Source organism: Haliaeetus albicilla, chromosome W (assembly GCF_947461875.1).
Source record: "Haliaeetus albicilla chromosome W, bHalAlb1.1, whole genome shotgun sequence".
In the NCBI taxonomy this organism is placed as follows: domain Eukaryota; kingdom Metazoa; phylum Chordata; class Aves; order Accipitriformes; family Accipitridae; genus Haliaeetus; species Haliaeetus albicilla.
The window spans coordinates 37,230,496-37,255,417 of record NC_091515.1 but is presented as its reverse complement, the minus strand read 5'-3'; the positions used below and the strand labels follow the sequence as shown (position 1 = coordinate 37,255,417).

General features: G+C 40.5%; 1 protein-coding gene across 2 annotated transcripts in view; it reads right to left on the bottom strand.

The window, feature by feature from the left end:
• Positions 1-24,922, bottom strand: part of LOC138683557 (chromodomain-helicase-DNA-binding protein 1-like) — an 80,572-nt gene that overhangs the window by 4,270 nt on the left and 51,380 nt on the right. Inside the window, exons 19-33 of one of the 2 annotated variants that reach the window (XM_069775546.1) lie at positions 20,507-20,656; positions 19,688-19,836; positions 19,319-19,415; positions 19,133-19,228; positions 17,845-18,021; positions 17,482-17,642; positions 15,643-15,684; positions 14,764-14,894; positions 14,189-14,327; positions 13,320-13,470; positions 11,619-11,741; positions 10,602-10,724; positions 9,174-9,431; positions 8,598-8,738; positions 1,043-1,221 (exon numbers count right to left, since the gene is read on the bottom strand). In XM_069775546.1, the coding sequence (XP_069631647.1) occupies positions 1,043-1,221; positions 8,598-8,738; positions 9,174-9,431; positions 10,602-10,724; positions 11,619-11,741; positions 13,320-13,470; positions 14,189-14,327; positions 14,764-14,894; positions 15,643-15,684; positions 17,482-17,642; positions 17,845-18,021; positions 19,133-19,228; positions 19,319-19,415; positions 19,688-19,836; positions 20,507-20,656 (2,117 nt within the window). Of the gene's footprint in view, positions 1-1,042; positions 1,222-8,597; positions 8,739-9,173; positions 9,432-10,601; positions 10,737-11,618; positions 11,742-13,319; positions 13,471-14,188; positions 14,328-14,763; positions 14,895-15,642; positions 15,685-17,481; positions 17,643-17,844; positions 18,022-19,132; positions 19,229-19,318; positions 19,416-19,687; positions 19,837-20,506; positions 20,657-24,922 lie in introns of both variants that reach the window. The other variant, XM_069775544.1, reaches the window with a different exon arrangement.

The window sequence follows — 24,922 nt, the reverse complement described above, 5'->3', positions numbered from 1 at the left end:
GTTTGCAAAAGACACAACCAGCCAAGTGTGCCTAATGACATCTGTATAATATAGAATGAATACCTTTACTAAATTCTATGTCTTAAAGACAGATGAAATACATATTTTAATAAATCTATGTATGGTACTGTAGCATTATTATGCATTAATATTATAGTAGCTCTACTATGAATTTCCACTTAAAGAAATATAACGTTTACCAATGCATCTTTAAAACATAGATATTGTTTTTGTATTTCAGTTCACCCTGATATTTTGAAGTAAAGCAAGGACAAACAGCAGAAATATTCTGTTAACAGTCTGCAAGGAAATTAAACACTTGACCAAGTGTTGTATATGGAAGCGCAGGATAGATTTGCAACCATAAAGGATTAAAGTGCACATTATGATAAAACTAACTTAATTGTTATTTTGTCATTAAGTTCTTAATACAAGTTTATAAACCAACATTTTTCTTATTTTTTTCCAAAGTTATCACCTCACAGATGCATAACAACACTTAAAATTCTTTCATTTTGAAATACATCTGAGTATGTTATGATAAAGGTTTTCTGTAAAGTCATAGTTAATATCTGATTTCATTTTAGAGTATATTTTTATTCTTTTTAAAGGATTCTGCAACTCAAAATCATTCAAACTTCACCACACACATTTATAATGGCCTATTTTTAGCATGAATAAAAAACCCAAAACCAAAACAAACTTCAAAGTTGAAAGAGCCAGATTCTTTAATGATAAGAACTCTTTTCCACTAAATAGAAAATAACTCTGTTTAGAGTATATTTAATGTTTGCTTTTGGTTTTAAGTAGTAAGATGACTTCACCTTCTGGAAAAAATGCATTGCTATGCAAGTATGAAAGAGTGAATCCATTAAAAAATGGAGCCATTTATAATCATCTTTTTATAAGTCCTTATTTAAAACAGCAGAAAAATACAAGAAAGGGAGAATAAGAAACAAGAAAAATAATTAAAAACTACTCTACTTAATAGAAGCTATTCTGGATTTCCCTATTTCAAGAAAAATCATGCAGAATAACTTACTTTCTCCACTGTTTAATTTGTTCAGGATTTGTGTACTCCTTTAGACATTCAGTAATGTGGTCCCCAATTTTGATTAGGCACTGTCTAGTATGCTCCAGCTGTTCCCTTTCAGAAAGGCCTTTCTCTGGTCTATCCAGTTGTTTCAATGCTGCTTTGACAGGCCTCATTCTTTCTTTGCACTATAAAATGTAAAAAAGGAATACATTAATTCAAATGAAAATAAAAAGATAATGAAAATTGTAAAACATGACCCACCCTTACCGTGCTATTTATATAGGTGTCGTGCTTTAAACCCAGCTGGTAACAAAGCACCACGCAGCCGCTCACTCCTCCCCCCCAGCCACGGTTGGATGAGGAGAAAATATAAAGGAAAGCTCGTGGGTCGAGACAGGGACAGGGAGGGGTCACTCACCACTTATAGTCACGGGCAAAAGACAGGCTGAACTTGGGGAAGAAACAAAGTCAATTTAATTTACTACAAATCAAATCAAAACAAGGATATTAGGAAGTAAAACCAAACCTTAGAACACCTTCCCCCCCCCTCCCTCTTTCCCGGCTCAACTCCACTCCCGGTTCTCTCTACCTCCTCCCCCCGGCGGCGCAGGGGAACAGGGAATGGGGGTTGGGGTCAGCTCGCCACACATTGTCTGCCGCTCCTTCCTCCTCAGGGGGAGGACTCCTCACCCTCTTCCCCTGCTCCACTGTGGGGTCCCTACCACAGGAGACAGTCCTTCACGAACGTCTCCAATGTGAGTCCTTTCTGCGGGCTGCAGTTCCTCACAAACTTCCCTGGCGTGGATCCTTTCCGTGGACTTCAGTTCTTCCCGAACTTCCCTGGTGTATGTCCTTTCCGCGGGCGGATCTTCAGTCACACACTACTCCAGCGCAGGCTTTCCCATGGAGTCACAACCATCTTCAGGGGCATCCAACTGCTCCAGTGCAGGCTCCTCCACGGGCTGCAGGCGGGCATCTGCTCCACCGTTCACCTCCATGGGCTGCAGGGGCATCAACTCCTCCAGCGCACCTCCTCCCTCTTCACTGACCTCAGTATCTGCATAGGTGTTCCTCTCACATTCCAACCCCCCTACTCACTGCAGGTTCCCCTTCTTAAATATGTTATCCCAGAGGCGCTACCACCGTCACTGATTGGGTCTGCCTGGGCCAGAGGCGGGTCCGACTTGGAGACAGGGGAGCTTCTAGCAGCTTCTCACAGGAGCCACCCCTGCGGCCCCCTCTCCCATTACCAAAAAAACCCCGCCACACAAACCCATAAGAATAGGCAAAGACAGTACTGTTGTAAGCCAAATGAAAAACAAGTCTTCGCTCACAGCCCTTTTAGTTTTACTACAAGCTTTCATTTGGAAAAAGTAGTATTTTAAATCCAGCTGAAAATTTACTCCTATATGAAAGCATTAGATTGTAACAAATATTAAAGATGTAAGAAAGCACTAATTTAATATAAAGATTTTCTGAGGGAAATGAATTATTATAACTAGGTTTTACAATCATGGGTTTAACTTTCAGCACAAGTATATAGGGTAAGACTTATTTTACTTTTTAGGACCTTGAAGGCTATACAAACTCAGTGTCAAGATTAAGTATGAGAATGTTAAATATATTTTAGGTAGATACTTTCTGCAACAATTAAACTTGGCATTCAACAGAGGATCAGCATTCCTTCTCTGAGCAGTTTTTAAGCCTGAGTTCTATGCAGATACTGACAGAAACTGAGCTATCTAGGATAGAGCTAGTTTAGGTGTGCCTAAATTAGTAACAGTGATGACAACACAGATGTACCCACAGATATATTTCATAAGTGCATTCTTGAATTTTCACACTAATTCAAATGTGTTAATAGTAAATGCAGATAAACCAGTTAGCATGTTTTAAATTATAGACACTTGCTTGGAAATACCATTCAATCACAATGGCAAGGTAGATAGATGAAATGCATATTTTTACCTGTCACAAGGTAGACAAGAAGTCAAATGAGTTAGCCTCGACGACCCACAGCAGTAATTTCCATTTGAAAAGGTAAACATGCTAATTAGATTGCACCTGGCCATGGCATAATGATGAATATACCAATACACAAACCCAACCTAGAATTGCTCCCACTAAGGAAGAGAGGCAAGTTTGTATATCCAGAATCAAAAATATGAGGGGTTGGTGAAGAGGGCTTTAAACTAAAGTTGCTAGGGGAGGGGAACCTCAATCCATCCCACTCCTACCAGTTTGATGCCAATGCCAGCAATAGATGCCCAGAGCCTGGAGAGGGATCACAGATCAGCAGGAAAGCACCTGAAGAGCAGCACAAAGGAATTCCAGCCACTCCAGCCAGTAAGTCAGCTTCATCAGGGGCCCAACTTAAATGCCTCTATGCAAATGCACATAGCATGGGGATGAGACGGGGAGCCAAAGGAACCTTAGTAGATATAGTAGATATATGGATGTAGATAGGAACTGTTTAATAATTATCTAGTTTATAATGAAGTTAAAGAAATTTCAATAGAGGTAGACATGGCCCAAGGGCATGAGAGGTGATGTTTAACGCTTGCATTGTTGAGGCTGGCTGGGACAGGAGATAGTCCCTGATAAGAAGCAGCAGTCGACCCCAAGAACCAGCCAAGACCGGCCTTGTGATTTGGATAAATGTCAAGGGACAACTGAGTCTGCACAGAGACAGAAGGTTAAGAGTTCACCGTGAAGAAGACATACAGCCTTCATCTTCACGACCACCAGACGACCACCATAAGGAGGCACTGCGCAAGCGCAGTTGAGAGGAGACTATGGAAATGACTTCCTGGAGCTAATTTTAATATGAAGCGGGGATGGGTCATGCCTATGTATAGGCATATTACGAAACTATGTATATGTAACACTTGACTGTATAAATTTAAAGCGAACTGCCAAGTCAGGTGCGCACGACTTTGGTGGGACTACCCCCCGTGCTGCCCAGCGCTGAATGAACATACCTACTTTACAATCTCACTGATTGTGGAGTCTGTTTCCACAAGTCAGGGAATCAACAAGAGGAGTTAGAAGCACGCACATGCCTGCAGGGCTATGATCTTACTGGCATCATGGAGACGTGGTGGGATGGCTCCTATGACTGGAGTGTTGGAATGGAAGGATACAGGCTCTTTAGGAAGGACAGGCAGGGGAGATGAGGAGGGGGTGTCACCCTCTATGTCAATGACCAGCTGGAGTGCATGGAGCCCTGCCTGGTGATAGATAAGGAGCCAACCGAGAGCTTATGGGTCAGGATTAAAGGGAGGGCTGGGACAGGTGACATTATAGTGGGGGTCTGCTATAGGCCATCTGACCAGGAAGACTGAGCAGACGAGGTCCTCTATAGACAGATAGGAGAAGCCTCACATTCACAAGCCCTGGTCCTTATGGGGGACTTCAACCACCCCAATATCTGTTGGAGGGACAACACAGCAGGGCATAAGCAATCCAGGAGGTTCCTGGAATGCGTTGATGATAACTTCCTTCTCCAAGTGATAGAGGAGCCAACAAGGAGAGGTGCTATGCTGGACCTTGTTCTCACCAACAAGGAGGGGCTGGTGGGGAATGTGAAGCTCAAGGGCAGCCTTGGCTGCAGTGACCATGAAATGGTGGAGTTCAAGATCCTTAGGGCAGCGAGGAGGGCACACAGCAAGCTCGCTACCCTGGACTTCAGGAGAGCAGACTTTGGCCTCTTCAGGGATCTGCTTGGTAGAGTACCATGGGATACAGCCCTAGAGGGAAGAAGGGCCCAAGAAAGCTGGTTAATATTCAAGGATCACCTCCTCCAAGCTCAGGAGCGATGCATCTCAACAAAGGAAGTCAGACAAAAATGCCAGGAGGCCTGCATGGATGAACAAGGTGCTCCTGGACAAACTCAAGCACAAAAAGGAAGCCTACAGAGAGTGGAAGCAAGAACAGATAGCCTGGGAGGAATACAGAGAAATTGTCTGAGCAGCCAGGGATCAGGTTAGGAAAGCGAAAGCCCTGATAGAATTAAATCTGGCCAGGGATGTCAAGGGCAACAAGAAAAGCTTCTATAGGTACATCAGTGATAAAAGGAAGACTAGGGAAAATGTGGGCCCTCTCCAGAAGGAAAAGGGAGACCTGGTTACCTGGGACATGGAGACGGCTGAGGTACTCAATGACATTTTTGCCTCAGTCTTCACCAGCAAGTGCTCCAGCCACACTGCCCAAGTCACAGAAGGCAAAGGCAGGGACTGGGAGAATGAAGAACCGCCCACCGTAGGAGAAGATCAGGTTCGAGACCATCTAAGGAACCTGAAGGTGCACAAGTCCATGGGACCTTGATGAGATGCATCTGTGGGTCCTGAGGGAACTGGCAGATGAAGTCACTATCCATCATATTTTGGAAGTTGTGGCAGCCCACTGAAGTTCCCACTGACTGGAAAAGGGGAAACATAACCCCCATTTTTAAAAAGGGAAAAAAGGAAGACCTGGGGAGCTACAGGCCAGTCAGTCTCACCTCTGTGCCCAGCAAGATCATGGAGCATATCCTCCTGGAAACTATGCTAAGGCACATGGAAAATAAGGAGAGGTGCCTGGTGACAGCCAACATGGCTTCACTAAGGGCAAATCGTGCCTCACAAATTGGGTGGTCTTCTACAATGGGGTTACAGCATTGGTGGATAAGGGAAGAGCAATGGATGTCATCTACCTGGACTTGTGCAAAGCATTTGACACTGTCCCACATGACATCCTTGTCTCTAAAATGGAGAGATGTGGATTTGATGGATGGACCACTAAGTGGATAAGGAATTGGCTGGGTGGTCTCACTCAAAGAGTTGTGGTCAGTGGCTCAATCGAGTGGAGACCAGTGACGAGTGGTGTTCCTCAGAGGTTGGTATTGGGACTGGCGCTGTTTAACATCTTTGTCGGCAACATGGACAGTGGGATTGAGTGCACCATCAGCAAGTTTGCAGAGGACACCAAGCTGTGTGGTGCAGTCGACGCGCTGGAGGGAAGGGATGCCATTCAGAGGGACCTTGACAGCCTAGAGAGGTGGGCCCGTGCAAACCTCATGAAGTTCAACAAGGCCAAGTCCAAGGTCCTGCACCTGGGTCGGGGCAATCCCAAACACAAATACACGCTGGGCAATGAGTGGATTGAGAGCAGCCCTGAGGAGGACTTGGGGGTATTAGTGGATGAAAAACTGAATATGAGCCAGCAATGCACTCTCACAGCCCAGAAAGCCAATCACATCCTGGGCTGCATCAAAAGAAGTGTGGCTAACAGGTCGAGGGAAGTGATTCTCCCCCTCTACTCCGCTCTTGTGAGACCCCACCTGGAGTACTGTGTTCAACTCTGGGGCCCCCAACATAAGAAAGACATGGACCTGCTCGAGCGGGTCTAGAGGAGGGCCACGAAGATGATCAGGGGGCTGGAGCACCTCCCCTATGAGGACAGGCAGAGAGAGTTGAAGTTGTTTAGCCTGGAGAAGACAAGGATCCGGGGAGACCTTATAGCAGCCTCCCAGTACCTAAAGGGGGCCTACAGGAAAGATGGGGAGGGACCCTATCAGGGAGTGTAGTGATAGGATGAGGGGTAATGGTTTTAAACTGAAAGAGGGTAGATTTAGATTAGATGTAAGGAAAAAATTCTTTACTGTGCGGGTGGTGAGGCACTGAAACAGGTTGCCCAGAGAGGTTGTGAATGCCCCCTCCCTGGAAGTATTCAAGGCCAGGTTGGATGGAGCTTTGAGCAACCTGGTCTAGTGGAAGGTGTCCCTGCCCATGGCAGGGGGGTTGGAACTAGATGATCTTTAAGGTCCCTTCCAACCCAAACCATTCCATGATTCTGTGATTTTGGGGAACATCACCATCACTGTGTCAACATCTAGGGACAACTGAAAAAATCAGTGAAGCTGTTCCATTACCAGTTCATGCCATTAAGTAATTAAGCAGCTACATTACATATTGCACTATCCACAGCTTAAAGCAACCTTTAAAAAGACAGTTTACAAAGTACACTGCTTAAGTGTAGAGGTGAACAGAGAAGTGTAATTGTACATGGGAATAGAGTGATTTTCAGTTACCTAGCCACACACACAAGCCATCCTGGAAATTATGGATGAGTCACTTATTTAGATAAAAACAAAACACAAAACAAAAACCGTACATACATAAACTGGTCAGTACCATAGTGATGAGAAAACAAGATAATTTGCCTCTCACAGCCAGCACCACAGTAGACCCAGTAAACCTGTCTGGCAGTAACAGACAACTGTTGAGACCTGAATGATAGAACTTCCACAGCAGAAAAGTAGCTGCTCAAAGTAACTCCTTAGCATCTTTCCAAAGGCCCCAATCGACCTATAAAACTTTACATAGATTGAGTTTACCTACCTTTTTTTCTTCCAATATTGATTCTGTTGTGGTCAAAAGTAGTGATATAACTGAAATTCTTTTGGTATCAGATATTAGTCTGGCAAGATATTTCTAAGGACTTGTTGTGGTTTAACCCCAGCCAGCAACTTAAGCACCACGCAGCTGCTCACTCACTCTCCCCCCACCCAGTGGGATGGGGGAGAAAATAGAAAAAAAAGTAAAACTCGTGGGTTGAGATAAAGACTTAATAGGACAGAAAGGAAGAAAATAATAATGATGATGATAATAATAACAATTAAAAAATAAAATGAAAATAATAATAATAAAAAAATTGGAATATACAAAACAAGTGATGCACAATGCAATTGCTCACCACTCGCCAACCGATGCCCAGTTAGTTCCCGAGCAGCGATCTGTCCCCCCTCTCCAGGCCAACTCCCCCCAATTTATATACTAGGCATGATGTCACATGGTATGGAATATTCCTTTGGCCAGTTTGGGTCAGCTGCCTTGGCTGTGTCCCCTCCCAACTTCTTGTGCCCCTCCAGCCTTCTTGCTGGCTGGGCATGAGAAGCTGAAAAATCCTTGACTTTAGACTAAACACTACTTAGCAACAACTGAAAACATCAGTGTGTTATCAACATTCTTCTCATACTAAATCCAAAACATAACACTATGCCAGCTACTAGAAAGAAAATTAACTCTATCCCAGCCGAAACCAGGACAGACTTTAGGATTTGTTCCTTCCTCTGTCTAACACAGGAAGTCTGTAATACTTCAAGTACAACTTTGAAACTTAATTTCTCTTGTTAGCTTACAAAGAACAAAGGGATATTTGATAAGGCCAAGCCAGAGACTACAGCAGCCGCATTAAAATTAATTCGGTTCTGTCCTTTAAGAAGCAGTATCCATGAATTATTCTTGAGGGCGGATCTTTACAGTCTGTATTTTAAAACTATTCAGTGCACAGATGACTAGACAAATACTCTTCATTATACTGCATAAATGCAATAAAATAAAACTGCTGGCCTGAAAACAAAACTGACTTTAGTATAGTGTCAATAACCCTTCACTGATCTAAGATTTTACTGGCAATAGATATCTGTGTTATAATGCCTAATAGCAGAATCAAGAACATCAGAAATTGTGTTCATTTAGAATATCAAGTGTAAATACTAAGTTATCAACAAGGGACTTACCACACTGAATGTCTTCTGATCCAGTTCTTCAGATTCTTCAGATATAGGAACTGGTTCACTAGTTGCAGTAATATGAACTGGAATATCCAACAATGAAACTTTTTTATTTTTTTCTTTATTTTCAGTTTTGATTTCATTTACCTAAGAACAAAACATGAAAATGTATCTGATAAGCAAACCTTATTTTTGGGCTGGAATTATACTGTAATTAGGCAATCACTGTAATTACTGCCTTCTCTTCAATAATAACAAGAAAAAAAAAATAATTCTGATATTCAATGACAGTACCTTTTATTTTCTCTCTCCGAGGGATGGAGAAGGAGAATGGAAAGTTTCTTGCACCATTTGCACTCTCAGTCCCACTAAGCTATGCATCTTTAAAGAGGTAATTTCCCATTTCATTTGCCTGTCCTTGTAGTTACAAGTGGTAAAAAATAAAACTTCAAATGATGCAAAAGATTTCAATGAAATGACAACTGTAAAGTAAATGATCCAAAATACCTTTTCAACTCAAAATTGTTCACAAAAACCTGGTGGCCTTTTCTAGTGGTATATAAGAAAAATAAACGTAGTTACCTTTTCTTCCTTTACTTCTTTTTCTTTCTGTGTAGATTCTTTTACTTTGTTTTCTCTCTTTTCTTTAATATTTTTAAATTCTTTCTTATCCTCTTTTTCTTTTTTCTCCCTTTTCAAATCCCTCTTATTTTCTTTTTCTTTTGTCTCTCTTTTTTCTTCAGCTTCCTTCTTTTTACCAATGTCTGGTTCAGGCTTTTCTTCATTTTCTTCTTCTGCTTTTATTTTTTTATGCAGATGTTTCACCGAAACAATCTCATCCTGCAATACACAAGCATATATGTCACATCAAATTGAGTTCCTAACTATACAAATTTTGTAACCATCAGATTAAAATGTACTTTTTATCTGTGTGTGATTTCTGTAGACTTAGGTTTAACACCTATCAAATGGAGCTGGATGCAGTTGCAAAACAAAATGAGGACTACTCACTTATTTCCTTGATGTGACACAAAACAAGTACTGATTGGGCAGGGGTAATGGAGGTGGGTGAGAGATTAAGTCCATTTAACTATCATATCCCCAAAGAAATCTGCCCCTGTAAAAGGTAGTTAAGCTGCAAAGAGCTAAAAACAATAAGGAAGGAGGCATCACAAGACTGAACTGATTTTTCAGGGCATGGTGATGATAAAAGACCTCTATTCCGGTTAGCTTTGTTCCAGTAACTTTTTACTGACCACAAATTAAACATTCACAGTCACAGGAGAAGGGAACAGAGTTCCAACTTTCTCTTTTCCAGAGTTGTTCTGAAGAATCTGGTGTTCTTTCAAAATTAGGTGCAACATGGCCCCTAAACTTCATCTTTCCCCCCTAGTGGTTTCTGCTGTGTGATAAATTTAAATAAATGATCCAACAAAAACAGAGGCCTAAAGGGATACATCAGAAGTAATAAAAACATAACAAAGTTGAGTAGTCTATTAGAATAATGTAAGCCCTGACATACACAGAAGCATTCACTTGCATGTCTCAAAACATCATTTATTCATGCTGTTCTTTCTAATCGAGCTTGATTTTTTTTCCTGAGCCTGAACAAAAGTTGCTACCTGAAGAATCATTATCAGTAGAAATAATGGATTAGTCAGAAACATTAGTTTTATATCCAGATGTTACATTAAAATTGCATTTCTAGCAGATACAATGCTCAAGTCTTTAAAGAACATTGAAATTGCACAATGTCACTTGTAATTGGGTGACAACATTATTTTATGATAATATAATTTGGAAAACTAATCATAATGTCTGAGCTATGGGCTTATCATTAAATTAAAATAGGTATAATCTTCCATGTGATTATATTGATGCAATATTAATTGCCACAGAAGGAGGATGCCATTCAAGTGCTTCAATTTTAAGTCAAACAGAAGATCAAATAGAAAGCGTTACTATTAGAAACAACTGAATAGCCATCTTTACCATATGAATGATATTTACCTCATTATCCTCATCATCTTCATCAGATTTTTCTGAGGGTGGTGATGAGGAGTCACTTTTTATTTCTTCTTTAATTTTTGCAGCCTTTGTTGCTCTATTCTTCTTAGTTCTTGTTTTCCTCCTCTTTGAATTGCCCTGAATGCAAATTAGTACCTTTATTATGTCAACTGACAAGCATCTTTGCACCACAGTTGCAGAAAAAGATTTGCTTTTTATGTTAAAGAAAGCATTCATTTTATTTATTGCCACTAATGACCACCACTTTTCTCAGGACTGGAGACTGAGCCTAATGCAACAGTAGAGAATATATACAAATAAGAGAGAATAAAACAATATTAAACTTGCAATTCATTCCTTGAGTTAGTCCCATATAATATGTGTAGGAGTCAATTATATGGAACTTAGTGACTGGGCCTGAAAGTAGCTCATGGTCGCAAGAGCATTCCAGACGCCTTTAGAAGGCCTTGAACAGAATAAACAAGAAGACAAAAAAAAGAAAGATCCCAATTAGAAGAACACAGGTGCGCATTCCACGATAAAGGGAACTTGGCACAAAGAACCTCAATTCGGCAGTTTATCTTGACCAATTAGACTGAGACAAGTTTCGCATGTTTTAGTTGATATAACCAATTATGTCCTATGTTTATGCGCGTGTACAGAGTTAGTATAACCAATTATATCTTATGTTTATACGTGTGTACAGTGTCGATAGAACCAATCATATTTTATGCTTGTGCACGTGGACACTATATGCTTGCATGCAGCAACCAATCAAAGCTTTTAAGGAACTTAGAGAATTGTATAAGAATGATCAGCTATGCTCAATAAACTGGCGACTTTGATCATCATATTGGTGTCCTGTCGTCCGTCCCCGCATGGAATTTCGCAACAAATATGATTAGTAATACAGAGAAAAATTACACAAAGCAGAGTGGAACTAAGAATAAAACAAATATCTGCTGACATGCCCGTAAGCATATTATGTTATCTCGCTACTGAATATCAAGTTTTACTTACCGCACCAGTAAGTCTTTGCGCTTCTTTTCTTGCAAGGTCTTTATTCAGTAATTTAATGAGGTAATCTGCACGGGTCTGTAACTGCTTGGCCTGGGGTTTCTTATCTGGATCATCAGGTAAAATCTGAGGATAGCAATGGTAGTATCAACTACGAGTACACATTATCAAATTAGGAAGCTGCTAGTCTGGAGCAGTGGGAACAGAAAAAGCTGAATTAAAAAAAAAAAAAAGGTAAAAAAATAAATCTACTCCAACTATACTTGACCAATATGCCAGCATGCTTCAAGGAATGGAGAATTTCTTAAATGTTTTATTTTTCCCCAAACACATAACTAATATAGTCTTGGAAATGGTCTCACAAAGTTTACAGTAAACTCAAGAAATTAGCCTCAGATTTCTGTTTCCACTCTCATAGTTTATCTAAAAAATTCAGAGCTCCTGTACCACTGTCATCCACAGATCTCCTAGTTCTGCTTTGTGCTTCTAAATGCATTAACTCATTACCACAGGATATTTCAGAAGCCAAAAATATAAATGAGTGGTTTCATAAAACAAGCAAATTAATGGAAGGCAGGGGCAGGATATCATTAAACAGATTTGTATACAACCCTGGCTCCTCAAATCCCAAAGCTACAGGTTGTTGGCAATGTCAATTGAGTTTGCTTCACTCCAGTCCTTCCCTAAATGTTTCTCACTATTTCTAAGCAGCCATTGCACTACTTTTAATCTGATGAGTATAGCTATTCTCATGTTGCGAATGAAAGACAGTTTCAAGCAAAGAAACCAGCGACAGGAAAACCAAACCAAAACCCCCAAACAACCTTCCCTCCAAAAGATCAAGAATAAAATTAACACAACTAGAGCATTTAAACTAGGGAAGCAAAAGATGGAAGAGAATGAATTCAAGTGACAGAGATCCAAATACATAGAAATACAGAAAGATAACAGACTCTAAGAAGATATACTTCAACTGAATACAAAAAATCTTGAAATCTAATAATTTACCAGAAGGATACAAAGGAGTACAACTGACCTAGCTTCTGTGCAATTTCAGTTATCATAAAATAAGATCTTTTAGTAACTGTTATTAGCATTATTACTGTCGTGGTTTAACCCCAGCCAGCAACTAAGCACCACACAGCTGCTCACTCACTTCCCCCCACACCCAGTGGGATGGAGGAGAGAATCAGGAAAAAAAAGTAAAACTCGTGGGTTGAGATAAGAACGGTTTAATAGAACAGAAAAGAAGAAACTAATAATGATAATGATAGCACTAATAAAATGACAATAATAATAATAAAAGAATTAGAATATACAAGTGATGCACAATGCAATTGCTCACTACCCGCCGACCAATGCCCAGTTAGTCCCCGAGCGGCAATACCCCCCACCCCCACTCCCCCCAGTTTATAAACTAGACATGATGTCACATGGTTTGGAATACCCCTTTGGCCACTTTGGGCCAGCTGCCCTGGCTGTGTCCCCTCCCAACTTCTTGTGCCCCTCCAGCCTTCTTGCTGGCTGGGCATGAGAAGCTGAAAAATCCTTGACTTTCATCAGTGTTATCAACATTCTTCTCATACTGAACTCAAAAACATAGCACTATACCAGCTACTAGGAAGACAATTAACTCTATCCCAGCTGAAACCAGGACAATTACCTAAACAAAAAAGTCCTTGATGAATTTTGTAGATGACATACCTTCTGTGTCAAACTCAGATCAGGATCCATTTTTATCATTTCCCAGCTGCCATAGCCATATTCATAGATACCTATTAACAGATTGGAATCATCTTCCTTACCCCAATCTATATCAAAATGAGCTGCCTTGGTGTGGCATGGGATGACATATCTAGTAGAAATAAATTAGAAACATAAATAAGCAATCTTCTCAAACTTAGCAAGGGAGAGGGGAACATGCCACACATCACTAAGATCCTGGTATATTTAGGTAAGTAATCCAGATATCTATCAGGTTTTCTTACAATTTCTATAAAATATTTATTGAAATCAGTACTGAAACATGTTTTAAAGCAGATCAAGATTAAGATATAAAGAACAACAGACATCTATCTGTGGCCATGGATTGAGTCAGAACTGGCTAACCATTAAGATAAGTTTAAAATATTACTCAAGTGTAACTGCTAACTGAATAAGCAGATGGTCTAGGGACTATGATACACAAGGTAGCAAGCTAAAAAGTTCAGAGGGCTAAACAACTACCAACAATTACCATCTACTCCACTTTGACAAATATTGCTTTCTCTCAGGTAGAGGTGACACAAAGCAGCTTCTTAACAAGCCTAATTTCTAGTCTAGAATAATTAAGAGTAACTGAACCCAGTCCCCAATGAATACAGTTCAGAAGCCAAAGCAAATACTGACTTCTAAGGAGAGGGAAGAAAGAATAAAGTAAGGATGTGGAGCAGATTTCTGCTGCCAGTTCTTAGAGGGAATGGAGCGACACTGGTGTCCCAGTGTGCTTAGAGTCTGGATTGCTTAAATATATGCATAAAAGCCTTGAATAACTTTCTACATTATGGCTTCCTTTAGGAAAACAAAAAACCTACCTTTTCCTTTCTTCTGGATCTGAAGGAATGGATTTGTGCAATGGTGCCAACTCTTCTTCATGAGAGATGACTAGCTTTGCATTCACTTGCACTCCTGATATTCGGAATGTTGGGCCTTTAACTTTCCCAAGTCTACCTCCTTAAAATAAAGGACCAAATTATTAAAATATTTAGCCTTTATGTGTATCTTATAGACAAACATAAAGAAAAAAGAAAGTTTGATGCTATAGCAGCAGACATTCAATTATAGCAAATTACTTTTTCTTAACCAAACGCTTTAATTAAACTCCAGAATCTCAAGGTCTTCCAGATAATAATAGCAGATTAATTTTAAAGTTCATGGTAAAGTAAAAACATGCTGCATTCTACTATGACAACTCACTCAGGGAAAGGGGGGAAAAAAACAAACCCAAAAAGTCTTCTTACTATAATCCTTTTTTCTAAATCACCTAGCATGCTAACATTTTGTTAATGTTTTCCCCTAACACAATTATTTTGTTATAAACAGAGTGCAAGAATTTTTCAGATGTCTTGACACTTTTTATTCCTCTCCCCCATCCCCAAACACACTTTACCTGCTCTTTCTTGTCCAAAGGAATTGTCTTTTAAAGCCTTAATGCATCCATTATGTACAAGTTCTCCCAGACGTCTAAGGTCTGTCTCAGATTTATCAACTAGTTCAGCATCTCTAGCTATAGCATCTAACCTGTAAGAAAACAAATATGTTTTTACAGCTCTCAAACTTTAGTATTATGAATGACTCCTTCAGATTTTGAAACTAGAGAAGTGATCATGTAAGTTATCATTCACCCACACTTGCTATGCTGTGTACAATTTTGATCCATGCAGTTAAAAGCAACTATAGAAAAGAATACAGAAACTATAAAAAAGGGTGTTTCACATAGAGGACAATACAACAGGAACTATAAAGGACCCTAACTATACAGTTTTGAGTTAAATTACTACACATTCTTTTAAATAGAAAAGGAACTAATATATATAATAAGATCATATAGACTATAAATACTATTAAAGAAAATGAAGGTGGGAAATTATTCTCAAAATACAGAGTAATACAGAAAGCTTAAAATAAGAACTGACAATGAGAAAAATGCAAAACTGGCAGTTAGTCTGTTGAAAGCTGACGGCTTTATCCACTCTATGAAACAAGAAAACTGAACGATTGTCACTAATGCAGATTTAACAAGACAGTAGGTAAAATATAAAGAAAAACAAGCAGTCTTGCAAAATTTAAAGATTTGTCAAACTGGCCGCCTACATACATACCATATATGAAGAAAGGAAAAAACCATTAATTTAAATTCATGTTATAGTCAAGGCAAAAGATTAGGCACACTATTTTCTCTTCAACCTAAGATTTCTCGGTGTATTGTTCTAATTTTAATGAAAACAAGGTTCCAAGTTGCTATACCAATATAATCAAATAAGTTTACCTTTCAAGTGGGCCACCAAATTTCTTGTAACTCTTGATAAACCTAGTAACAGAAAATTTTGCAGTTAAAAAATGTATGCTTAACTACACTGGTTTTAAAAATGTATTTGTAAAGTCTTAGTACAAGGCTACGTGGATGCAAAGAAAATAAGAACTAGAGAGACTAGGACAGCTTAATATATCAAGATAACCCACATATAAAGCCAGAGTTCTATTTAGTTTAATAACTGATGTAGATAAAACAACAGAAGATACAATTTATTTCAAAAAATTACTTTACTAATTAGTTTCACAAGACAAAGGATTCAGCAATGTGACGTGTCTAATCATAAAAATCAAATGTGGATTTATAGTAAATGGAGAATTCAGACATTATGTTAGGCTTCTCATAATAAAGAGGAGCTAGCTACAATTTTAAGGTGATTTTAAGACTTAGGAAAACATAATATGAAAGATAAAGGAATGCAAGCACAAGAATACCCCTGACAAAAGCAGCAAACCATTATGTGTTAGATGAAATGAAAAGGAAACAAGGCTCTTTAAGGTTATTTATATAATCAAAAATATTTTATAAGCTTTACAGTATTTTAGAGAAACGTGAATACTTAAATTACAGAAGCAAAGTAGCATTTCGCAAAACAATTTATCGTCCTTCTACCAAAGTATTTTTAGCACCAAGTATTGATGGGACCAGCTGTACAGATTCACTTATGTACTGGTTTTCTCTGAGATAAAGTTAATTTTCTTCAGAGCACCATACCTGCTAGTATGTTTTGGATTTGTGACCAAAACAGTGTTAATAACACAGGGATGTTTTAGTTATTGCTGAGCAGTGCTTACACAGTCAAGGCCTTTTCTGCTTCTCACACTGCCCCCCCAGTGAGTAGGCTGGGGGTGCACAAGAAGTTGGGAGAGGACACAGCCGGGACAGCTGACCCCAACTGACCAACGGGATATTCCAGACTATATGACATCATGCTCAGCAATAAAAACTGCGGGGAAGAAGGAGGGAGAGGGGTCATTCAGTGTTATGGCATCTGTCTTCCCAAGTAAGTTTTACGCATGATGAAGCCCTGCTTTCTGGGAAACAGCTGAATACCTGCCTGCTAATGGGAAGTAGTGAATGAGTTCCTTGTTTTGCTTTGCTTGTGTGTGTGGCTTTTGCTTTACCTATTAAACTGTCTTTATCTCAACCCACGAGTTTTCTCATTTTTACCCTTCTGATTCTCTCCCCAATCCCTCTGGGGGAAGTGAGCGAGCAGCTGTGTGGTGCTTAGCTGCATACTGAGGTTAAACCACAACTTATCAAAATGGATTTTGTATTTATTTAAATTTTTTTTTTTTAGTTTTAAAAAGCACCATATAACATTAATTCAATTACAATGGCAAGAAATTTAAAACAAAACTCACTGAACCTTTTGTAGGTATTTTCACAAAAATGTGCGTATCATTTCTTCAACTACAGTTTTTAGGTTAAATAATGGGAAGTTGAATATTTTGTTTGTGGAGTTAAAAAAAGAGCTCACCGATTTTAGAAACTGGTTTTTGAAATCACTGTCTTCAGGGGATGCAGGAAGAATAATACATATTAAAAGACTGTAAAACAATTGCGAACATTTTTCGAACCCAATGTTATCCCTCACCAAAATAGGTTCAAATTCTGGACATAAGAGTTCCTTATGTCAGCACCCCAAACTACACAGAGTAAAGCCTATAACGCCTAGAATAAAATTTTCAACTAAATTCAGGAAAAATAGACTGTTTTCCATATTTTCAAACTCTGAAACGATAAAAAAAAATGTTTTGTCCCTTTAAACATACACGTCCCCCCACATCTTACCGCCTAATCTCTGCATCGCTAAATCCTTTAATATTTTCTCGAGGAATAGTTCGTGGTCGTCCACGTTTTTTTGGTCGTTTTCTTTCTGAGATGGAGTCACTATCAGATCCAGAATATCTTCTGCTCCTACTGCGTTTCTCTTCACTTCCATTAAAGCTGATCTGGAATTTCAGATTAAGTAGTTCAAAGCTACGTGACTAAAACATTTTATTAATGTGTTATCTAGCCTGTCAAAAATGGGGGAATGGGGGGGTGTGCCACGTGTGAAAACCACCCAACCCAAAAGTACAAGACAAAACAACAGCAATGAAAAAACAAACAACAACAAAAAAAATCAGTTAGTTGGTCAAAACCCAGAGATACCTGTTTTGCACAGTTTCTCATCCTTGGGAGCATATATATTTCTTCAAGCTCTTTTTGTCTTTCCTCCTCTTCTATTCGTCGCCGCTGGACTTCTGGAATGATTTCTTCCCAGTTTCTTAAATTTTGTTCTGGTTCCAACTCAATGTCATCTTCATCCATATTGGAAAAGTTAGCCACCTTATTTATTGGAACATAAGTATTTTCGCCAAATCAATCATAGAATCATAGAATCATTTAGGTTGGAAAAGACCTTCAAGATCATTGAGTCCAACCATCAACCATGCCCACTAAATATGATTTTATTTAAACAAAGAGTCAGTAATCAATATTTTAGAAAAACTTAGTTCAGAGTGGCATATTTTATTTATTTATATATACACAAAAATGTACACATATAAAATGCTTCATGAAGCACTGTCTCTAATGAAAGTATTTTCATATATGAAACGCACACACTCCATGCAACATGGCTGAATATAAAGATGAGAATCTTTTTCTTCTTTTACAGGTTAAGTAATATAGAAACACTATGAAATGCCTCCCCAATAGCTGTGATTGTTGTTTAATTTCCTTCAAAGCAGAAAGCAAGTCTAACCGAATGCCTGAGTTAATATGAAACTATAATAATGTAGAACTAACCAAACATTAATAAACTGTAGAAATCACAATATGTTGCAAATGAATGATTAGCAGGAAAGTGATTTAGTACTCTACTGATCTAAAAAAGTCCTGCCCTGCTTTAAACAAAAAACAAGCAAAACCACACCACACACCAAACTTAAACAACAACAAAAAGATCCACAAAAAAACCCAAACCCAAACCACCACACACAATTTGGACCCACTTAATATTTTAAGTGTTATCCAGTTAAGCATATCTGGTATTCATGTTTACATGGGGGCTGAAAGGAATTTCTAAAAGTCATCAACTAAGAAATCCAAACTTCATTCTCTGTTTTCAAAAGTACCACAGGTGCTTAACAGCATAAAGCATTAAATGAAAAACAGCCCTCCCCAGTATTTTAATAATTAGATCAAAGACTAATGTATTTGTAAATATCTTTCTTACTTTGTTAGCAATATACATTGTGTATTTTTAAATGTTTGCACTGGCAGTAATTACCCTGTATAGGTGAAAAGACATTCTATGCCAAAGAGTTGACTTATTGTTGCGCCTGTTTCATAAGAATGAAGAAAAGATGAATAGGTGCACAAAAGAAGAAGAAGAAGAAGTAGCACTTATAAAGGAAAGTGTAATTAAGGGAAGAGGGAGGGAACAGAGCAATACCTTGAACTGTGAAAGCAACTCATCTCCTACAGTTAGTGGGCCTGGCTCATTTTCTCGAGTTTCAGCCCTCTTCAGGATTTCATCTATATCCATTTCCTGAAACAGAAGTTTCTCTTTACAACAAAACAATTTATACATATTTTTAGTTTCTCTGTCCATCAAGTGTACATGCACTGTTCTGTTTACCTGAGGCTCCTCTTCTTCCCCTTCAGGTTCTTTAAAAAGTTCCTCAGCACCAAACTTCAAAATCGCTGATAACTCTTCCTTATTAAAAGGTGTTGAGCTGAAATACAGAAAGTTTAAGATAAACACTTTATCTTAATGAATTTTTTCAAATTACTATAACCATGAGTCAATCAAACTTCCTTTTGACTTAAAAGCTATATCTAATATGTAAAAAAAAAAAAAGTACAATATACTTTGCAGTCTTTACTTACATAACTCCTTACCACGTATTTTTTCCCTCTTATTAACAAAGTTAAATGACTTGCATTTTTACTCAAATAGTCAGGTATACTTAAGCATAAGTTAATATGAAAGAATAAACAAATATACCTGGAAGGGGTAGAGCCTGTATGTAGTACGGTTTTCCCTGTAGTGTCCATTCTCTGAATTACTAAGTGATCTAGCACCATCTTTTTCTTGGCTCTTTCAAGAATATCTTCTTCTACTGATCCTTTTGTGACTAGCCGATAAATATTAACCTATGCATATTATAAAAAAGGCTTTATTTACGTGCTCACAAATTACACCAGAAAACAATATTCAGATGAAGTTAACAAAAAACCCTTGAGCAACAACAGGGAGAAATGTTAGTCGTGATTACAAATCTAAATCTTATTGAACTAGTATTTCATATACAAAATCAGTCAATAATATTACCATAGTCTCTACATAAATTATTTAAAAAAAATAAAAGAAAGAAATTCTTGGACCTCTCCTCTTTCAACTTCTGTGATTAGGCACAAGCATGGCCACAAGGAAAAGTGTTATATCTGATTACTACTTGAAGTCTTCTGCAAGAAAGAAACCCAAAAAGAACTACGAAGTTTTTATCTTTAAGTAAAATGGATGCACCTGAAGTATAGCAATTACTTTCTAGAATGACATGATGCCAATGAACATGGGACAAGTCCACAACTCTTCTCCCTAACCATCCATATAGTACGGCTGCCGTGCAATCTCTCTGTATAGGGAGATTTTAAAAATTTTTTTTAAAAAGACAAATTAACATTATTAACATTTCTAGACATTCTTGGCAAGTATTAGTTATTCTCAAAATATATGAGGACTGCAATTGCCCAGACAGACAGCTTATGGCTACCATATGAAACCCTCCTTCAGGTTTGGAGCTTAAAAGACAAGTGGGCATACCTGTTTCTTCTGTCCAATCCTATGAGCTCTAGCCTGCGCTTGCAGATCATTCTGTGGATTCCAGTCAGAATCAAATATAACTACAGTGTCAGCAGATGCCAAGTTTATACCTAATCCTCCAGCTCTGGTAGACAGCAAAAAACAGAAGTCCTGAAATTATAAAATAAGAAATAGCTTTATATATATTAGCCATAATATTCTTCAAGGAACCGATATGATACTTCTTTATAAGCTCTGCGGAGCAGACTATGAACTCATACACTTCTTTAAGTATATCATAAATGTATGCTAGACTTGTAATACAATAAAGTGCTTGTCATGGCTCGAGCCAGTAGATCGCTATTAGAATAGAACAGACTAAACTATTTCAGTTGGAAGGGACCTACACCAATCATCTAGTCCAACTGCCTGACCAATTCAGGGCTGACAAAAAGTTAAAGCATGTTATTAAGGGCATTGTACAAAGGCCTCAAACACTGACAGGCATGGGGCATAGACCACCTTTCTAGGAAACTTGTTCCAGTGTTTGACTACCCTCTCGGCAAAGAAATGTTTCCTAATGTCCAGTCTGAACCTCTCCTGACACAGCTTTGAACCATTCCAACGCATCCTGTCACCGGATCCCAGGGAGAAGAGATCAGCACCTCCCTCTCCACTTCCCCTCCTCAGGAAGCTGTAGAGAGCAATGAGGTCGCCCCTCAGCCTCCTTTTCTCCAAACTAGACAAACCCAGAGTCCTTAGCTGCTCCTCATAGGACATGCCTTCCAGCCCTTTCACCAGCTTTGTTGCCCTCCTCTGGACACATTCAAGGACCCTAACATCCTTCTTAAATTGTGGGGCCCAGAAATGCACACAGTACTCGAGGTGAGGCTGCACCAATGCTGAATACAGTGGGATCATCACCTTTTTTGACTGGCTGGTTATACTGTGTTTGATGCACCCCAGAATGCAGTTTGCCCTCTTGGCTGCCAGGGCACACTGCTGACTCATATTGAGCCTGCTGTCAACCAGCACCCCCAGATCCCTTTCTCCAGCCACTGCTCTCCCAATCTGTACTTGTACCCGGCGGTACTCCATCCTAGGTGCAGGATCTGGCATTTGGACTTGTTAAATTTCATCCCATTAATCATAGCCCAATGCTCCAATCTATCTAGTTCCCTCTGCAAGGCCTCTTGTCCCTCAAGAGAGTCAAAAGCACCTCCCAGTTTGGTATCATCAGCAAACTTGCTAACGGTCCATTCAATTCCTGCATCCAGATCGTTGATAAATATATTAAACAGAACCGGCCCTAGAATTGAGCCCTGAGGAACACTGCTGGTGACCGGCCACCAGCCAGATGTAGCCCCCTTTGCTACAACCCTTTGAGCCCTGCCCTTCAGCCAGTTCTTCACCCAGTGCACTGTGAACCCGCTCATCTCACAGTTACACAACTTGTCCAGTGTATTGGGTCTGGCTGAGATGGAGTTAATTCTCCCCATAGCAGCCCTCACAGCGCTGTGCTCTGCATCAGTAGCTAGAAAGGTGTTGATAACACACCAGTGTTTTGGCTACTGCTGAGCAGTGCTGGCACAGCATCAAGGCTGTCTCTCCAACATTTTTGCCCCCCCCTCAATGGCAGGCTGGGGCAGGGCAAGATCTGGGGAGGGGACATAACCAGGACAGCTGACCGAAACCAACCAAACAGATATTCCATACCATATGACGTCAGCTCAGATATAAAAGCTAAGTAAAGGGAGAGGGAAGGGGGGCATTTTTGTCTTCCGGAGCAACCACTATGCGTACTGAAGCCCTGCTTCCCAGGAAGTGGCTAGACATTGCCTGCTGATGGGAAGTAGAGAATAACATCATTTGTTTTTCTTTGCTTTCACGTGCGACCTTTGCTATCACTTTATTAAACTGTCCTTATCTTGACCCACGAGCCTTTTGTTATATTTTCTCCCCCCTGTCCAGCTGATGAGGGGGATTGATAGAGCGGCTTTGGTGGGCACCTGGGATCCAGCCAGGGTCAACCCACCACATCCAGAAGGATGCTGTGAAGGACAGTGTATTGGGTTTGCGTGGCAAGGTTTTGGTAGCTTGGGGTACAGGGGTGGCTTCTGTGAGAAGCTGCTAGAAGCTTCCCCTATGTCCCATGGAGCCAATGCCAGACGGCTCCAAGACGGACCCGCCGCTGGCCAAGGCTGAGCCAATCAGCAACAGTGGTAGTGCCTCTGGGATAACATATTTAAGAAAGGGAAAAAAAAGTTGCTGCGGCACAGAAGCTGCAGCCAGAGAGAGGAGTGAGAACATGTAAGAGAAACAACCCTGCAGACACCAAGGTCAGTGAAGAAGGAGGGGGAGGAGGTGCTCCAGGTGCCAGAGCAGAGATTCCCTTGCAGCCCATGGTGAAGACCATGGTTTAGGCAGGCTGTCCCCCTGCAGCCCATGGAGGTCCACGGTAGAGCAGATATCCACCTGCAGCCCATGGAGGACCCCATGCCAGAGCAGGTGGATGCCTAAAGGAGGCTATGATCCCATGGGAAGCCCATGCTGGAGCAGGTTTCCTGGCAGGACCTGTGGCCCCATGGAGAGAGGTGCCCACGCTGGAGCAGGTTTTCTGGCAGGACTTGTGACCCCGTGGGGGACCCATGCTGGAGCAGTTCGTGAAGAACTGCAGCCCACTGGAAGGACCCACGTTGGAGAAGTTCGTGGAGGACTGTCTCCCATGGGAGGGACCCCACGCTGGAGCAGGGGAAGAGTGTGAGGAGTCCTGCCGCCTGAGGAGGAAGGAGCAGCAGAGAGAACGTCTGATGAACTGATCGTAACCCCCACTCCCCGTCTCCCTGCACTGCTGGGGGGGGTAGGTAGAGAATTTGGGAGTGAAGCTGTGTCCAGGAAGAAGGGAGGGGTGGGGGGAAGGTGTTCTGAGATTTGGTTTTATTTCTCATTACCCTACTCTGATTTGACTGGCAATAAATTAAGTTAATTTTCCCCAAGTCATCTCTTTTGCCCGTGATGGTAATTGGTTGAGTGATCTCTCCCTGTCCTTATCTCGACCCACGAGCCTTTTGTTATATTTTCTCTCCCCTGTCCAGCTGAGGAGGGGAGAGTGATAGACCGGCTTTGGTGGGCACCTGGCATCCAGCCAGGGTCAACCCACCACAGTCAGTATCAAAAGCATTGGTAAAATCCAGAAAAACTACATCCACCGCCTTCCCTCCATCCACTAGGCGGGTGACCTTATCATAGAAGGAGATCAAATTAGTTAGACAGCACTTTCCCTTTGTGAACCCATGTTGACTGTGCCTGAGGACTGCATTATTCTTTAAATGCCTTTCAATAGTACCCAGTATGATCTTCTCCATCATTTTTCCAGGTACTGAGGTTCGACTAACAGGTCTGTAGTTCCCTGGGTCTTCCCTCACGCCCTTCTTGTGGATTGGAATAACATTTGGCTAGCTTCCAGTCAGCAGGGACCTCCCCAGACTCCCAAGACCTTCGGTAGATGATCGAGAGGGGTCCTGCCATAACATCTGCTAGCTCCTTCAGCACTCTGGGATGAATCCCATCAGGCCCCATGGACTTGTGAACATTCAGCTGATACAGCTGGTCCCTTACAATTTCATTGTCCACAAATGGAAAGTCACTGTTCCCACACTTGTGGTCCTCTGACTCAGGGGATCGGGCAGCCCAAGGTCTATCAGTATTATTAAAGACTGAGGCAAAAAAACGCAGTGAATGCCTCTGCTTTTTCTTCATCCCTATTAGTCAGATGACCGTCTTCAACAAGTATCGGTCCAATGTTTTCTTTGGACCTCCTCTTGCTATTAACATACTTGAAAAAAATCCCTTCTTGTTATCTGACACAACACTGGCCAGTTTCAACTCTAATTGAGCTTTGGCCTTTCGTGTCTTCTCCCTGCATATACGAACCACGGCTCTGTAATCTTCCTGCGAAGCCTGACCTCGCTTCCAGAGATCATACAATTTCTCTTTCCTCTTGAGCTCCACGAGGAGTTCCCTGTTCAGCCGAGCTGGTGTTCTGCCCTGCTTGCTTGACTGACGACACACTGGAATAGCCTGCTCCTGTGCTTCTAAAAGGTGGTTCTTAAAGACTGACCAGCACTCGTGGACTCCTAAGCCCTCAAAAGCAGATTCCCAGGGTACTCTGCTAACTAGCTCCCTGAGTAGCTTAAAGTTTGCTCTCCTGAAGTCCAGGGTAGCAACTCTGCTGTCCTGTTTTCTCATTACGCTGAAAATTTTAAACTCAACCATTTCATGATCACTGCGGCCAAGACAGCCACCTACCAACACATCCCCCACGATTCCTTCTCTATTCACAAATAGCAAGTCCAGGAGGGCATCTTTCCTAGTTGGCTCCCTGAGTACCTCTGACAAGAAGTTATCTCCTACAGACTTCAGGAATTTCCAAGACCT